The sequence below is a fragment of the Cynoglossus semilaevis genome, chromosome 6 (genome assembly GCF_000523025.1).
Source record: "Cynoglossus semilaevis isolate Cse_v1.0 chromosome 6, Cse_v1.0, whole genome shotgun sequence".
Taxonomy (NCBI): domain Eukaryota; kingdom Metazoa; phylum Chordata; class Actinopteri; order Pleuronectiformes; family Cynoglossidae; genus Cynoglossus; species Cynoglossus semilaevis.
In genome coordinates this window covers 2621654-2638651 of record NC_024312.1, presented here as the reverse complement: position 1 = coordinate 2638651, position 16998 = coordinate 2621654, and the positions used below count along the sequence as shown (strand labels likewise).

The 16998-nt window shown below is 43.8% G+C and overlaps 1 protein-coding gene across 12 annotated transcripts in view; it reads left to right on the top strand.

The window, feature by feature from the left end:
* lrriq1 (leucine-rich repeats and IQ motif containing 1) overlaps nt 1-16998 on the top strand; it is a 25350-nt gene extending 8352 nt beyond the window's left edge. For 5 of the 12 annotated variants that reach the window (XM_025056264.1, XM_025056265.1, XM_025056261.1 and 2 more), the window contains 14 exons: nt 458-637; nt 2157-2507; nt 3640-3778; nt 4879-5004; nt 5516-5602; nt 6730-6830; nt 6914-6982; nt 7138-7226; nt 8164-8238; nt 12217-12313; nt 12825-12885; nt 13304-13409; nt 15093-15241; nt 15341-16998. In XM_025056264.1, coding sequence (XP_024912032.1) covers nt 458-637; nt 2157-2507; nt 3640-3778; nt 4879-5004; nt 5516-5602; nt 6730-6830; nt 6914-6982; nt 7138-7226; nt 8164-8238; nt 12217-12313; nt 12825-12885; nt 13304-13409; nt 15093-15241; nt 15341-15391 — 1681 coding nt within the window. In that variant the 3' untranslated portion in view covers nt 15392-16998. Of the gene's footprint in view, nt 1-457; nt 638-2156; nt 2508-3639; nt 3779-4878; nt 5005-5515; nt 5603-6729; nt 6831-6913; nt 6983-7137; nt 7227-8163; nt 8239-8640; nt 9332-12216; nt 12314-12824; nt 12886-13303; nt 13410-14458; nt 14708-14899; nt 15242-15340 lie in introns of those variants that run through there. The other 7 variants (XR_003049883.1, XR_003049884.1, XM_025056260.1 and 4 more) reach the window with 7 other exon arrangements.

Genomic DNA, 16998 nt, shown 5'->3' with positions numbered 1-16998 from the left:
CTATTTTCTGAACTTGTAAGACTCAAACCAAAGATGACCTTTGAGATACGGTGTCGTAGTGAATAAAAAACTTCACCAAAGGTAAGTCTGTGTTCCTACTCTCTCCTACGGTCACGACTGAACGACTGGGAACTCGAACACCAGCCGTTGTGATGGGGTTTCATTAAAGGGTTTCCTCAGAGATGGAGTGAGGAAACATTTGAGTCAGTGCTGAAGTCAGTCAGTGGTGCAGACCCTGTCTTTCTGAGTCCAGGATTAGATCCTAAAAATGGTCACGATGATTGTGCCTCTTTTATTAGCCAGCATTTTAAGACATTCTCTTGGTAAGTTTAACCCTTATTTTATCAGATGTTAGGTTTAATAGAGATTCTTTTTTTTCTTTTAATCTAGAACAATGGAGGTATTAAGACTCTGCCGTAGGATCACATTTAATCTTGTTTGCTCTCTTCTCTGTCAGATCTGCGCTCCAGAAGACTGTGACAGGCCTGAGGAGCATCGACGGAGAGGAGACAGACTCCCCTCTGTCGGCCCCTGCTGTTCAACAGGTCAGCCTGGCCCCAGGCAGCTTCACAACGTTTTGCCAGGCTCATCTGAAACAGACCGGTGATTTACAGCAGCAGCACAGCACGGAGGTCAGGTAAGAGACGGAGAGAGTGAATTAGTGTGTTGAGCTGAAGGGAGGCTGATGGGACAGTACTGACCAGCTGTCAGTTGTCTCAACACTATCAGAGGACGTCATGTTCCCGTGAATTACCAGGCCGATGATTAAATGGCTCTTGGATTTAAGTGAATTACCAGGCCGATGATTAAATGGATCTTGTTTATCCTTGGAAAATTATACAACATACCTGTAGGTTACACCAGGACCACCAGGGGCAGCACAGAGTTACTATAGCTGGGTATTTGGTATATATCTCTTTTTCTAGATCAAATGAATCTACCTTAGGCTAACCTCTTGCTAACCCGTAGCTGACTTTCAGTTATGTTTGGCTGAAGGAACAATAAAATGTCAACTGCTTTTGATATATTTAAAAACCAAACATTTCTATTCCTAATAGATAATCTAACACACGTTTTACAGACAAGGTGTCAAACGTGGAGACACAGAGTCAGGAATGTCAGCCCTCGTCTTGTTATGTCTGACCAGGAGGCCCTAGTGAGTCTGTAGAGAACGTCCTTGGATGTCACTGGGCGGGGGCGCCCGTGTCGATGGTCCTCTGGATGTCAGACCACCAACACTTTAGACACTGGTCAACTTTCTGCTTATCTTCATGACCCTTCCAAATTACACAAAACAAAAGATGAAACGTGGCGGCGTCTACCCACCCGGGTCATATCCAGGCCTCCTAGGGCTTCAGGGGGTTAGCACAGCACTCCCTGGGCTTCACCCCTCACTGTGTGCCCTCTAGCCCCCTGCCCTGTGGACAATGGACCATTCTGGGGGCTTTTCACTGACCACCACGGCCATTTAACCCCTGCCCTGACCTGGTGTCAGATGGAGGTTTTCGGGGAGGTGAGGAGAGCGCCACACGCCAGGTCACTGACAAGAGCTGGACTTTACAAACATAATTCTGTTGTTCATGTTTCAACCTAATACTTCTGGTTGGGGATTTTTTTTTTCTCCTAAATTATCACATTTTCCCCAACTTTCCTTCAACAAAACATGCCGACCCTGGGTTGAACCGGCAGGTAGACGGGGTCAGAGGTCAGTGTGGTCATGGTTGTCGTGGAGCTCCTGACTCCTCATCCCACTGAGAGTAGAGAGGCCGAGCTTTGTAGTCCCAGTGAAGCCGGGGCTACCTCAGACTGGACACTGGTGTCTGAACACCCTCAGGGGTGGGGGGGGGGGGGGGGGCACAGGAGCCAGGCATTGCTAATAGATTCACTGAGTTTCCATTGATGTGGCTTTGTCTTCACTTTATCCCTTAATGAAAGGGTCATTATATGGTGATAGAACACACACACACACACACACGTACAAACACACAGGGGTTTGTTCATTGTCAGCACTTGAAAAAAGACGTAGAACCTCAAGGACCCTTTTTGTTTAGTTGGAAAATGTCTCATGTCTAATTGTTATACACTTCAATTTTTATTTTGCTGAAATGCCTGATAGAATGTTGTGTGTGTGTGTGTGTGTGTGTGTGTGTTCACAGTAAGGCCTCATCCTGTCTGGATGCTGTGAAGACCTCCTGTCGTCACTACACTGAACGTCTGAAGCTGGCGGTGGAGCAGAGATTGGCTCATGAACATGGAAACACCGTGACGTCTGTGGACGCAGCACTGCTGGAGGAAACTCTGGACGAGGACAGTTCTGACGCTGAGACACCTGCAGTTCCGTCACAGGGGGCGTCTGCTGCAGCAGAAGCAGCTGTCACTCAAAGTCAGAACAAGACGAAGAGCGGCTACTGGAGCGTCGAGGAGAAATCACCGGGAGCGACAGGTCGTCACTCGACCCATCGGAAACTGCCCCCTGTGTCTGATGATCCAGACCAGGTCTCCATTAGGTAATGCAGCCACGTGTCACACACCTAGGGTGGAGCTCTGTAACTGTGTCTGCAGAACATCCTGTGTCCTGTACAGAGGTGAGACAAACAGAAAACACTTTCTGCTCTTTTTGTCTCAACCGTGGAACTAAAGCTGAAAGTATTCAGACCACAAACTTAGAAATAGGGGTTTGAACCCAAACTGTGGCTCAGTGGACAAAGAAATAGGGCGGATGTTTGCTGGTTCAAATCCCACGTCAGTATGTGCTCTTATATCTAGTGTTACTTTAGTGTTTGATGGATGGTTGTCCTTCCTCTTGGTGGGATAATAATCTTTACGTCTGAAACAGAGGGAAAAAAGTCAATCAAGTTGAGTAAATAAAATGATTCATACATTGAAAGTCATGACTAAATAAAATCAGACGATTTAATATAATTCACTCAGTTTACATTATTTCTGTATTTGTTTCCTTATTTTGTAATATTTTCATCACATGTTTCTATCAATTTCTAGATATATTTTCACTATAACTATAACTACATTTTTAATATTTTATTTATTTACTTCAATTTGCAAACTGGCCTCAGTTGCAGGAGCGTTGTAGTTGTGGTAACGTCTCAGTCACAAACGCAGCTTTTCTCAAGGTTTAGGACGAGTTTCTACAGTGTTTCTAGACTTGTTGTAGTGAAAGAAAATGAGTTGACAGTTTGAACTGTGTCTGTCCAACAACAGGCAGAGCTGATCCACCTCTGGATCAGGGATTATTTCACTGAACACACACACACACACAGACAGAGTTTTTATAGCAGCTCAGCGTTTTATTGCCTTCTGCTGCAGAGCATTTGTCATCATTGGAGCCTCCTGTGTGATTCACTGCAGGAGACGTTGAACATTCTGTTCATGTTAACACGCAGCTCTGTCACTGCGGCCACACTCTCTCTGAGAGGACCATACGTCTTTGATACCAGGGCCGACTCTGGACAGGTCTAAACTTCTCCTGCTGTCCAGATGTCTGCTCTGAAACACACTCATGTTGTCAAATGACAGGACATGTATGACCTGAGTGTGTGTGTGTGTGTGTTTGTGTTGATTCTGCAGCAGCATCGCACACAGACGTGTGTGTTTGTGTGTGTGTTTGTGTTGATTGTGCAGCAGCATCACACACAGATGGAACGGTGGGAATATCATCAGCCCGTCCACCACTGAGACTGGAGGAGAGGGAGAAGACAAAGAGCCAATCACAGGCTGCTCTGATGCTGATAGACCACGTTTGGCAGCCACTGTTATACAGGTAAAAAAAAATCTTTTTTTTAAACAAATGTGATGACTGTGAGTGTTGTGTGTATTGACACAACTGTTGAGACAATAAAAACCCTCTGATTTGGCCCCACGTTACTAACAGTAACGTCAGTGTAGACCACAAAGAACACAACCACACTTCACAACAGTTAAAATTCCTGAATTTCCAGAAGAGTGGATACAGGATTTTAGGAAAAACCTGGTTGACATCTCAGTTTTGGTGACAATCTGACGTTCATTGTCAGTTTCAGATCAAGTTTAATGTAGAAAAATGCTAATTTATCTCAAATAGTGACAGGGTGGTTAGCAGTTAATCTGAAATGACCTGATCTGTGTGAATGGTATTAAATGTTAGATGATAAATGAATGAATGATTTTCTTAAATAAAAATGAACATGAACTAAACTGCAGACTGAACCAGTAAACATGTCCAGTGATGATGATGATGATGATGATGTTTCTCTGACATTATGAACTCATTCAGTCCCAGGTTTGTGCTGATAGACTTCACCTACTTTGTCTATGTTTTTACTGCAGTGACATGCGTGAGGTCAAAGTCATCTTTTCACTGTAGGTTTCTGTAAATGTCTCCAAACATCAATCTTGAGGCCTCGTCCGTGCCGCTGAGGCTCATTCTCTTATTGCCCCGCTGTCCTAAAAAACATGGCACTCCACCCTCCACACACACCCCCGCCTCCACGCCTCCACACCAAAGTGTTAGATGAGTCCTTTAGGGCTCCCAGAGGTGGAGGGAAGGGTTGTTGGTGCTGCGGTGTGAACGTGTGTCGGGGTTCGTACAGAGTGATTAATCAGATTCCAAAGAAGTGTGGTAGTAAGACTTCTTGGATACTCCCCCTTCTCCCGGTCCAGTGGGAATTGGAGGATTTAAAGGCACAGTGGAGCTGCGTTTGACTCCAAGTGGCTGGGAGTCACGAAGAGTTCACACGGCAGAACGCTCTGCAATTAAAAGAGGCTCTAACGTGTTTTATCTCCCTAATGGGATAACACACAACATTGACTTTTGCTCCATGATTCATAGTGTGAAGGTTCCTGGAGTTCCTTTCTTTCTCTGTGTCTTTCCGGTACCTTCAGGCGTTCTGGAGGGGCTTCACTCTGAGGAGGAGGCTTGCATCTGCTCTGGCTGCTGTCACATGGGCCGACGGCGCCGAGGAAGAACCCTTTGAGGAGGTTGACGTGGACGAATTTGTCTTTGATGAGGTATGCACACCAGTTCATGTGTTACCCGCTTTCATGCTCCGGTGATTTCTTACTCCTCGTGGCCCCCGTCACAGACCCTCACAAAGATGCACTAGTACTGTAATATTAGTACTCTGTAGTACTGTGTGGATGAACCACTGCACGTACAGATGTGTACTGTAGGTGTCACCAGGGTGAACCGTGGTGGGAGGCAAAGACTTGACCTTTAGGAAAGTGTTTTTATTTTTAACTAAATGTTTTTATTTTTGACATATTTCAATATGTATTATTTGTTTACCTTGCAAGAAAATTTTTTTTCTCCAAATATAGGTTTCAGTGAAAAACACCCATGGGAGCAGTGGGCTGTGTTTACTTAATTTTTTTTTTTTTTGTGCTGGCAAAACGTGCCATCTGGGTCAGGATTTGAACCCACAATCACAGGGTCAAAAGATTCATCCATTTGTATGTGCGGGGTCAGGTGTCACTGTACTTGTGTATGTTGGACTTTATACGTTATGTTTTGTCATTAAAGGCAGCTGAAGACACGTGGACGGTGTCACCTTTTGAAGCCGCAGCATCAGGTCATCTCCACCTGTCAGAGGAGCCGATCTCTGTGAGGGTAATCAGACTGTTCTTCATCCATCTTTGACTCTAACCCTAACCCCCGTATGATGTCACTGGAGTTCTTTTTTCTTTTTTCTGTTCTCTTTGTTACCCTGCCTTTCTCTACTGTGGTTATTGCCCCCTTCAGAGTTTGTCTCACTCTCCCTAATCGATCTTCAGATTTACTCACTTGAAAACCAAGATCATTTCCTGGGGGGCTGGATGTTGCTCAGCAGCAGCAGATGTCATTTTTCACTCTCTGATTCTGTTTTTTTTTCCCTCCTTTTTTTAACCTCTTCCTGGATCTTTTCTTTGGAGCACGCTCAGTGCTGTACATCATGGTCGCCGGGATGGGTCGGCTGATGTGGTGCAGCTGCTGTCACGGCTGATTTCACTGTGTTGACAGTGAGGTGCACATCAAAGGAAGACAGGATAGATTTAACAAACAAAAAAAACCACCAGAGAAGAAGAAAAGGACAGTCATGTGATTGACTGTGAGCTACAGTATAAACTATTAGTTTAGAATAAAATGAGTTTGAATTCAAAGACATTTTCATGATTCTGGTTTGGCAGACACAAACCTGAAGAAAACAAAAGGTTTTTGTTGAAAACCAAGGTGTTTTGCACCAAATAAAAACGTTTTTTTCTCAGAAAACGTTTTATTACTGTATTACCAACAACTGATGAATAAAAACTGACATTACTGTACGGAAACATTTTCAAAATTGTATTAAGATTGAGCAGTCAATTTAATATGATACAGAGAGACATGTTTGTGGTGATACTAAAATATCAAATCATTTTATTTCATATTTTATTTTTACTTTTAATTTAATCAAAATCATCATCAATAAATCTGTCAAAACAGTTTCAAAATAGAAAATCAGTTTTTTTTTAGAAAAATTACATCATTTTGCTTCATACTTTTTAAAAAAAATTTTATTGACATTTCATGTTACCATGTGATGTTTAGTTGTTGTTCATCTCTGAGATAAAGCAGTTCAGTCATTTGTATAAAAGTCTGCAGGTAAAAATATAACATAGACAATATACAGAATACACACCCACATAAGTAACTGAAGTAACTAAAGTAACTGAAGTAACTGAACTTGTTTTGTCTGTTTATTTCTGCCATGTTCTCAGCGTCAACAACATGAACTTTACCACACATCTGAGAGGAGACCAGTGGAGGCCTGGCTGGATGAAGGACAGGAGGACACCTCTGAGGAGGACGCCACCAACAGGTCGCACGAATGCTGCCCGTCCCTGAAGACAGTTGTTTTCAGCATCGTTCTTTCTGATGTTTATGTTGACGATACCATTTCAGAACTAAACCTGCGGCATCTTCTACGCTCAGTGGTATCTCTGCAAGATCAGAAAGAATCTTGGAAGAATGGTAATTTATTTGTATTTATTTTCTAAACTAGACTTAATAACCTTTAATAATAATTTAATAATGAACTTTTTAAAGACTTTTTTCTTTTCCTGTCTGTGTGTGTTTGTGTAGGTTTTCTTAATTATAATAGACATTTTTGTCATTTTAATTTCCAGGAATTTTAAAAACAACAAAACAGCTCTTCTGATGCTGAAGAGAGCACAGAAGATGAAGTCCAGGAAACAGCAGCAGAAGAACCACTGGGGTAAATGTTCGTAGATTGAACTGCTCTGTTTATATTTGTCATTTTTACAACATTTTAGTTGGAAAATGTAGATATTTTTTCCATCCTGATCCTGACAAACGTATCAAGGTGAGAGGATACGGTAACAACTCTCCAAACTCTGAGGTCTGAAGTCCTTGAAAGTGCTTAAGTTTCAAGACTGTGTTTTCAAGGTTTGAAACATCAGATTATTACAAACGTGAACTCAAAGCAGAATTTCATGAGTACTTTTGCAAAGTCACTGACTGGGTGTGAAAAAAAAATTTAATTTGAAGTTTACAGTAGAACGGCAAAAAACGAACTAAATAAATACATTGAAGAAAAGGTTTAGTTTTTTTGCTGAAATGCCATAAATCTATGTTTTGAAAGAGGGGGAATCTGCATTAAATTGTCCCGTGCTCTTTGTTCCTTCAACTTCATCTCAGCAGCATTGAACCTTTCCAGCCCATGTACGTTAATGAGCCGTAACAGACAGCAGAAGCCAGCGCCCGTCGCCTCTGATTGGTGCTCATTTCTGAGCCTGCAGAAGGAAATAACAGTTGCCAAGAAAAGCTCTCGACAATTCGTCCCATGATGACTTTTTACTCATTGTAGTGGTGGAGGGCGGCTGCGCTGAGCGGTGACCTCACCTCTTCTCGGCTCCAAAGGAATGGCATTCCCGCTATGGTTATCATGCCATGGTCATGTAAAGGGAGGCGGCGCTTTGATCACAATTGCAGTTGCATGATTTCAACAGCAGCGCTCTTGTCATCTTGCTTTGCCGACACAGGTCTATGTCAGCTGTAACTCCGAGTGGCGTCTGCCTCGGTGGAAGCAGAGTGCTGGCGTAATACTTTCCGAATGTTGGAACCCTGTTTTTCTGCTTCTGGTTTTGTGCCTGCCTTGTCCTTCTGTGACCCTCTCTGCCTTATTCTCTCAGATCCCTCCGTGTGCCAGCAGGGTCCGGCCGAGACACGAAACAGGCCTGCAGCGCGCAGGAGGAGCTATATGAAAGGTAGGACTGGGAGCACGCTGTACATTTGTTAACCCTTTGGCAACACTTCACGTCCTTCTACCTCAGAGCCCACAGCCACAGCCACAGCTAATGGGGAAGGTGGTGGACGCAGGTCAGAAGGAAGAAAAAAAATCACCCCTCAGTAAACGCCCCCCCCCCACCACCAGGGTCACAGCCCCGCGTCCTCTCACTGTCATCCAGCAGTACAGGGAACAGGCCAGTATCAGTGTTGGCAGCAGACTGACCAGTCCTCACTGGTCCAAGTCTTAATTTATCTTTGGATGAAGGCAGTGACTTTACTTCATGTTACAACTGAAAATGAAACGGAACGAATTGTACCTCCAACTTTGGGAAGCGATTTGTTCTGCTTCATTTTTCTTCTGTCGTCTTATTTTCATTCAGACACAGACTCACCCCAGCAGTTCTCAGTGTCGCCAGCTAGTGGTTAGCACTGTTGCTTCCAGGTCTGCTTGAGAAGACCTGTGCCCTTGAACTTCCTGTTGACCTTGGTACCAAACCTGATACCCATAATGAAGCCACAGTGAAGCAGAGGAATCCTGACCCATTACAATCAGGGAAGTAACCTGTTGACTGTCTCTGACCAATTACACTTCAAGACAATTATAGAACTCTGGACTTTGGTTCTGCTGGTTTCAGTCCTAGTTCTAATAATGATCTGAGGCTCAGTGGATGAAAACAGCAGCTGTGTTTAACTCCAACGTCAGAAGAAGTTAAAAAAGTGTTGGAACCTGGGTGTTTCTGTTTCATCCTAATCTGACTGATCCTAATCCATCTCCATCTAAATGAAGCAGGTTTTCATTAGATCCAGTTAGACTGTATCTTCAACCACTGATGAATTACACTGGTCACTGCTTCGACTCTTCAACCGGTCCTGGTTCTGGAGAAGTCCAGGTTTGGTGAAGGTCCCCGACCTCTGAGACATCCCTGGTCCTGACCTGGGCAGACCACTCCCTCCTCCGCCCCCCCAGCCAGCGCCTGGGGCCCAGCCGGCCCGGCCCGGCCCGGCCCGGCCCGGCCAGCGCTCCCTGACAGGGGCTAACATTTCAGATTCAGAGTTAAACGCCTTCTGGAGGTGATTAGCCCCAAACTCATGACAGATTCCTTCCAAGATATCCGACGCGGTGTGTTTATTTTATCCGGGCTCTCTGTGTGGATGTCCTGGACGTGAGTAACCCACTTGAAATGGGTATCAGTTTACATACACCAGAGAGAGAGAGGGAGAGAGAGAGAGAGAGAGTACGGAGCAGAGCAGCAGCGCCGCGAGACATTTCTTTTGAAGGCAAAAAACAGAGGAGAACTGAACTTCCCTTTTATTGATGATATATATTTTCAAATGTTAATGTTTTATTTTTGGATGTTGAAGATGTTTCATTCCTCGAGGCACACACACACACACACACACACACACACAGATTGAGCAGACTCCTGCAGACTTCCGCCCTCATGTCAGAGGAACAACACGGTACATATTTTTATTCCAGCCTGGAACCTCTACCTCCTGAGCACTTAACTCGATTTCACACTTCAGATCCTCCACAAAGTCCAAGTGAAACACGATCGTCCTGTTTAACATCCATCATCCAGAATAACTCGCTGTCATTATATTTACCACCATTCATGTGCGTTGAATTTGGCCGGTGTTTATCTCAGTCACTGCAGCGCCCTCTGTGAGCTGACACAGAGTCCACCTACAGAACCAGAAGGTCAGACCGGATCAGAAACACTTCACCTACTGTACTGACCACACGGTGGGGCTGTGGTTACTGCTGCGGCCTACCAGGAGAAGGTCACTGGTTCAACGCCCAGTGGTTACTGCTGGTCTTACTGTACATTCTGGATTAGGTTAATTGTTAACTTTAAGTTGACCACAGGTGTGAATGTGAGCGTGAATGGTTGACTGTCCTTTTACTCTGGACTGCTGTGATTGGCTGCCTCGAAAACAATGAACTGCTAGAAGTTTAACGAATGAATTAAAGTCGTTTTTATTGCTGCCTTTGAAAGTTTTGATTATGGAGAGTAAGAAAAGTCTGAGCTACGTTGTTGTTTCGTGTTGGTCGTGTCTTGAACTTTACACTCTGAGGCCTTTTGGACTAATTGTCCACTAATTAAGTGACCACTAAGAGCAGAGGTCAAGAGGTCAAGTGTTCCCGGCTTGAGCCAAACTTAAGTTTATTGTTTATATGAGTGATGTTGTTAGTCCTTTAGACCAGGCTGGAGTATAGTTATAGTAATTAATAATTAATTGTTGAACAGTTGAGGTTTAGTCGGAGCCCACGTCGATGTGATCTATGTTCTGCAGATCTACCTTTGTCGTCTCTCTTGGACTAGAGGTCTTGATTGAACCAGTCCTTGAATCCACCAGCTCATGGAAAACTGCTCCTAAAGTCGAAAACAAACCCTGAAATACCCCTCCTCAGTCCAGCTGTGGGGCTAATGAATGGTGTAACCTTGATCTGTTGTGTAGGGGGGGAGAGGAGGGGGAGGCTCCGCCCCCGCCCTACAACCTCCACTTCCCTTCTGCTCAGAAACGTTCTCCACTTCACTGAGATGAGATCCCATAATGTGCTTAAGAGCCCTTCCTAACAGGCGTGACCCCTGCAGACCCCCCCACCCACCACCCCCCATGTCCTGGAGGAGAACGGGTGAGGGACTGTGGGGGAGTCAGGAGTTGGGAGGATTTGTTATTGGTTGATAGTTGAGGAAGGAAACAAAGAGGAGATTCTCCTCACGCTGCAGCAGCGGTGGACGACGACTGAAAACCTCAACGTTTTAACGACTTGTTACAGTGGCGTCAATTAGCATAAATGTTAGCTAAATGTTAGCTAAATGTTAGCTAATCTAATGGTTGTTATGGCAAAATGTTTTCTTTATCTTCATCCGTTAGCATAATTTGCTAACTTATACTTGTCTTTTGTCCCAGTACTAAAGTTGACTTTTTTCTTCAGATTTTTTTCACAGTTTTACCAACTTTAAGGTATTTATGGAAAAAGTGTTTTTTTAATTTTTATTATTATTTATTGCTTATTTAGATTTTTCATTTATAAAATATTCCATTTTCTTTGTCTTTTTTCTTAAATATTTTTTCTGACTACTTTTTACTTTTCTTTTTTTAGCTTTAATCATTAAACTTAAATATATCAGGACATTATTCTTAAATATCGTTACTCAAATACTAACTGTATTTATAAATATGATTTTAAATTCAATCTGACACAATATCTTTAATTTAAATTAATTAAATATTTTTCTAAATGTTTTTTCTGCAGTATCAGGGAATGTCATTAGCTGCTGCCCCGGCCTCTGTTGCCCCCGGGGGGTGGGGGTGGGGGGGGTCATCCATCACTTGACGTTTTTAGTGTTGCTTCTCAATTAACCTCTAATAACTGTAAACGTTTCTGCTCAGTTTTACTGCTCAGTGAGAGCAGACTGAAGGCATCATTAGTTCCAGCGTTTGAGCTGTCAGAACTGATTATCAGTTTACCGCCGCGTTACTGTCAGCCCAACGTAAATGTTTACTTTGAATTATAGCCTTATTATGGGATTTTCGATGTAACTCCTGAATCAGCCGCCGTCCTCGCTCCATGTGCCGGATTATTGCTTGTATTTAATATTTGTCAGAGAACCACAAGTTTCAGGAATTGATTGGTAAAAGCCGAGTTTCTGGTCTTTTTCAGCACCTTTGATCTAAAACACATTCAGCACGATTGTCCAAACCACAGAGGCTTCAACATGTCTGGTGTTCTCTGTCGTTTATTTACCGAGCTTGGACGTTGAATAAACAACGTCAGCGGCGTATTTACACGTATCATTCTGCTTCCTACATCACAGCCATCACATACTTCCACCACAGTGGCTAATGCTTTGACTAAAGAAACAGGAAAAATGTTTCTGGTCCCACCTAAGAAACTGGACGGCGTTTCCCTGTGACGTTGATTCCTTGTTTTGTGTCACTTTCAGTGAGTAAAACAGAACAAACAGAGCAGATGGAGAGAGTGAAGCTGGACCAGGATCAACAGAGGCTGCTCTGCCAGAGTGACCGCGACCTGGAACTGAGGTGAGAAGAGAATCAGAATCATGTCCAACTAAAGACACAACATGTGTGTTCTGTGGCATCACTGCTCCTAAAAGAAAGTCAGGTTTTAAACTCAGGTTAGGAATCTACTGCTGCATAATTAGACAAATAATTATTTATAATATATATATTTAATAAAAGGTGACTGATTTTTAATAATGTATGAAAACTCAGGTGTCTCCATTTTTTTAACCTGTTGAAAAGTTAAAAATTTAAACATGGTCCAAACTTGATTAAAAAAAAATGAATTAAAAAGTTCTCATCTGAAACAAGAACTGGTGTTCAGACTTGAAGTGAGGCCTAGAGGAGAAAAAGTTCTCTTTTCATGAATTAAAAAATTCAAAAGTTAAAAAAATAGTTTTTTATTTTTATTATTTTTATTTCTTTAAAGTGTTTCTTTTGTTTAAATTGTTAATGTCATTGTGTTAAGATAGAGAGTGGGTTTATTTCTCTAACACGTGTTATTCACTCAGACGTTTGTCTTTTCCTCCAGCGATTGCTTCTTACCCAAGATGAGCTCAGACATCCTGAAGGGCGGCAGAGTTCAGCTGGTGGTGAGTCCACTGCTCCACCGTTGTGTTTTTATTTAGAATCTTTTCAGCACTAGTTTGGTCACGGCACTGGTGGGGGGGTCGGGGGAGACAACGTGTTTTAGGTGAAGGTATTCAGTATTTACTTTCCCCAGCCAGAGTCCTGCCCCACCTTACTGCCCCCCCCCCCCTTCCCTGGGGTCTGTCTCCTCACCTTGGCTTGAGAGGGGGAAAGGTGGGGGGCTGGAGGGGGCGGGGGGTCTCAGTGTCCCCGAACCACAGGTTTACCACCGCTGCTTCTACAGTGCAGCCGTTCAAGTTACGAAAACTAACAACAAGATTTAGTTTTGTTTCTGCAGCACGTTAACGTTTGTGCTCAGAGCTGGGCTGTCATGTCTGCCATCTTTAATGTGTGTGTGTGTGTGTGTGTGTGTGTGTGTAGGTTGACCCGTCGTACTCTGAGTCTGGGCTGTGGGTCAGCAACAGTCAGGTTGTCCAGTCCAGTAAAGGGAAGAGTTGCCTACGGAGAACCACAGCAGCTGGTGCACGTGAGTCCATGTCATGATGTCAGTAATACACCTCAGTATTTCTGGTTACATTTGTGAATTTATTATTTCTAAAATGAAAATAAACCTGGGAAATATAAATTAAAAACAGATCAATTTACAACAGGAAATAAAACATCAATCACAATAAGTCACTTTATTTTCCTCACCAGAAATAAATTTAAACAAAAAGCTGCTTGATGCTACGAGTCAGTTAGCCTCGTAGCTGTGTTCAACGTAATGTGCAGTTTACTCAGACCGAGGTGAGGAGTTCAGCCGAGGGTTTCAGCTCAGCCTTGTACAGTTAGCTTGTTAGCTTTAAGCTAAATCAGTTGTTTTGAAGACACTGGGACCAAACCCTGTGTCCATTAATGGTCATCCTTAATCCAGGTTTGTTTATATAGTTGATTAGCCACTGCTAACACAGTATGTATTGGTCAGCACGAGGACCAATCACAGAAGCCCGTGGTCAATGCACAGACATGTGGTTCAGTGTATGCGCTCAGACTTGAATGCATAGAGACGTGCACTGTGATAAGGACGGGTCTTCATTCAGTCCAGACTGAGGCCCAGTGGTCAGCTGGTGTGGGAGTGGAGGTGGGGGGGGTGACACGGGGTCGGGCGGGGGACACAGTCTCTGACAGGAAACAGACTGGGAGAGTGCTTTCACTGAATAATGACTGGTCTGTGTGTCAGGAGTTTGACTGACAAAGATGTTACTGACACACTGACTGACATGATCACATTAAACAAGTGAAGGAGGTCCCTGTCCCCCCGCTGACCACGGCCAATTGGAGTCCGATGATCGTTTCAAAATGATGTCCACGAGGTGAGGCCAGAGGTATTATTGTCCTCCTCTGACTGTGGCCAGGACGACCTGACAATAATGATCTAAACCTCAGGTTTGTTAGATATTTTTAGACAACAACATGAACACGATTAATTGTTACCATAATGTTATGAGTTGGAATAATCTGGATTATAATGAAGTTTGATTTGATATTCTCAGAAGAACCGTCCTTCTGTAGGAAAAGAACTTTATTCATCTTTAGAACTTTTGATGACATCGTGACACTCGGTGGGACGTCGTCCTAAACCTGCGTTCCCTGTCCCGCACCGTGAACCACACGTTGAACCACTGCAGCTCCGTGTCGCTGCCTCAGTCCTGAGCGCCGCTCAACAGTAACAGGAGGAAAACAAGTTGTTTGGTCACAGCGGTCGATTCTAATGTTTTCTTCATCGCCGTACATTTATTAGCATGGCCGCACAACGAGCGGGGAAATGAGCAACATGTGCTGCAGGTTTGGAATACTGGGGGGGGGGGAGTCATGACACAGAACTGATGGTCACAGTGTTATAGAGTAAAGTCACTAACCAGTCACTAACCAGTCACTAACCAGTCACTAACCAGTCATTTTCAGTTTCATCTGGTTGAAAGAAGCACTTCTATTTTAAAACAAGTTTTTGTGTAATTTCACTGTGAAACCCTTCAGGTTTTTTCCTTCCGTCCCTTCGACCTCGATGTCAACATTACTGATCATCTTCTCCTGATTCTGTTCTGGGATGAATCTGTTTTACTGGAGTGTCTGGAACCCTGTTTCATTTGGTTTCATTGGTACCAGGAGCTGCAGCCGTGGTACGGACTAGAGGTTTGTTCATTAGTTTGTCCACGATCGTTCCCATCAGGAGACGAGCTGCAGACTGAACGACTACCGTGGAGTCACATGTTCAAGTCTTCTCCTGGACTTCACCTGGTCTTTGAGTTCCTGTTTGACTTTGATCTGCCAGACTCTCTCTGTCCTTTAATGTCATCTGGGCTGAAAAAGAACAAAATGGTCTGGAATTTCACATTAGGTTCTGTTAGTTGACAGAGGGAATGTTTTCATTTGACGCCACCAAAGTCTTCATGCATTTCCCTTCTGTTCTTTCTGCAGCAGAAAAAGAGGTTCCATCTCCAAAACGAGTCAACTTTGCTCCGAACGTAACGGAGCGGATCTCCTTCAGAGACAACCCTCTGCAGCTGAGCGGGGGATGGGGAAGTGGCAAGAAGAGGGAAAACGTCTTCAAGTAAAATCTGAAGCCGAAGAAACCTGTGGCCTTCAACGTGCAGTATCATCTGATGATGAGAACTTTTGCACTTTTCTGTTTCGATGGTATTTCATGGTCTGGGCTCGATCCGTTTGACCTTCCTCTGCTGGAGTTTAATCAGAGCCATTAAAAGGAGGAACAGCCCAAACATCCTGCGGCTCCTCTGCTGCTCGGCTCCAGTGTCGGCGAATGACTGTGACTGCACTGGACCGGTATCAACCACCAGAACACATGGAGCCGGTTCACACGGCTTCACCAATGACACGCTCCGTATGCAAATGACACCAGGAAATAAGAAGCAGCAGCCGAGGCACCTGAGGTCACATGTGAAACGCACGCCGACCACGTCTCACGCTGAACCGTTGAAAGTTAAACGTTTACTTCAGAAACTTAACGTACATGTTCAGCTGAGTTGGACCAACAGGGGGCGCTGTAACGGCTGCTGTTTTAGGCCAAACCCAAACATTGACGTTAGAATTAGAGGCCTGTTGTCTTTGTTCTCAGCCCTGGACCACGAGCGTCTCCTCTGGTGTGTTTGGACCGAGGCTCGGCTGCCTGGGAACCATCAATTCATGTCAAAACAAATATTCCGAGCTGCAGAGTGGCTCCCTGGCAGGAAATGCAACTCTGTTTATTTTGCTTCTATGTTTCACGTGTCTGTGGGTGTTTTGACTGAACGCGAGCTGAGGGGGATTTTCACCACCAACCCTGTCAGTCTGGAGTCTGTTGATGAACTTAGACACACAGATGTAGACTAATCTGAATGATTTCATTCATTATTTAATTCTGACTCAAACTGGACCCCCCCCCTCCACCCCCCCTTCAACAGGTTAATAGCTAATGCTGCAAATCTCGACTGAACTTTATTTGTAGCATTTATGTAAAACCCAGTGTTGAAGAAAATCATCAGAATGAATAACAAAGTTACAAATAACAAATCAGTGCAACATTTAATGAATCACTGTCAGAATTAAAGACAAATAGTGAAACTAATTATTCTTATTTGTTTGTCCGGCCTTGGACCCCCAGTATACCTCCAGACCACTTGGGGGCGACAGTTTTTCTGCCACAGTGTAAAACAGGTTCATATTAATTGTTTCTTCTTAACCAGAAGTGAAGTTTTTAAATAATGCTGAAATAACAAACTGCAGCTCATCGTACAAAACTCTAACATCGGTATCAAAGAAATCACAGATTCACACAGGAAAACAGTTACTAACTAACACTAAACAGTTCTCATCTTTCAGCCGCTCCGTGAGGATGAATTCATCTGATGAATGTAGAAAATAAAGGAAGAACGTTTTACTTCCATTTTGTATAATCTGTTAGTTTCTGGTTTTTGTTAAAAATCTCATTTGAACGAGACGCCACCTTCTGGTCTTCAGTGATTGGTCAATCCACGGTGGATGGTGAGAGCCTTACATCAAGAAGGTTGCTGGTTTGATTCCTGGTTGGTGCTCCAGTTCCAGACATTTTGACTGCAGTGACTGTGATTGGTTCCCTG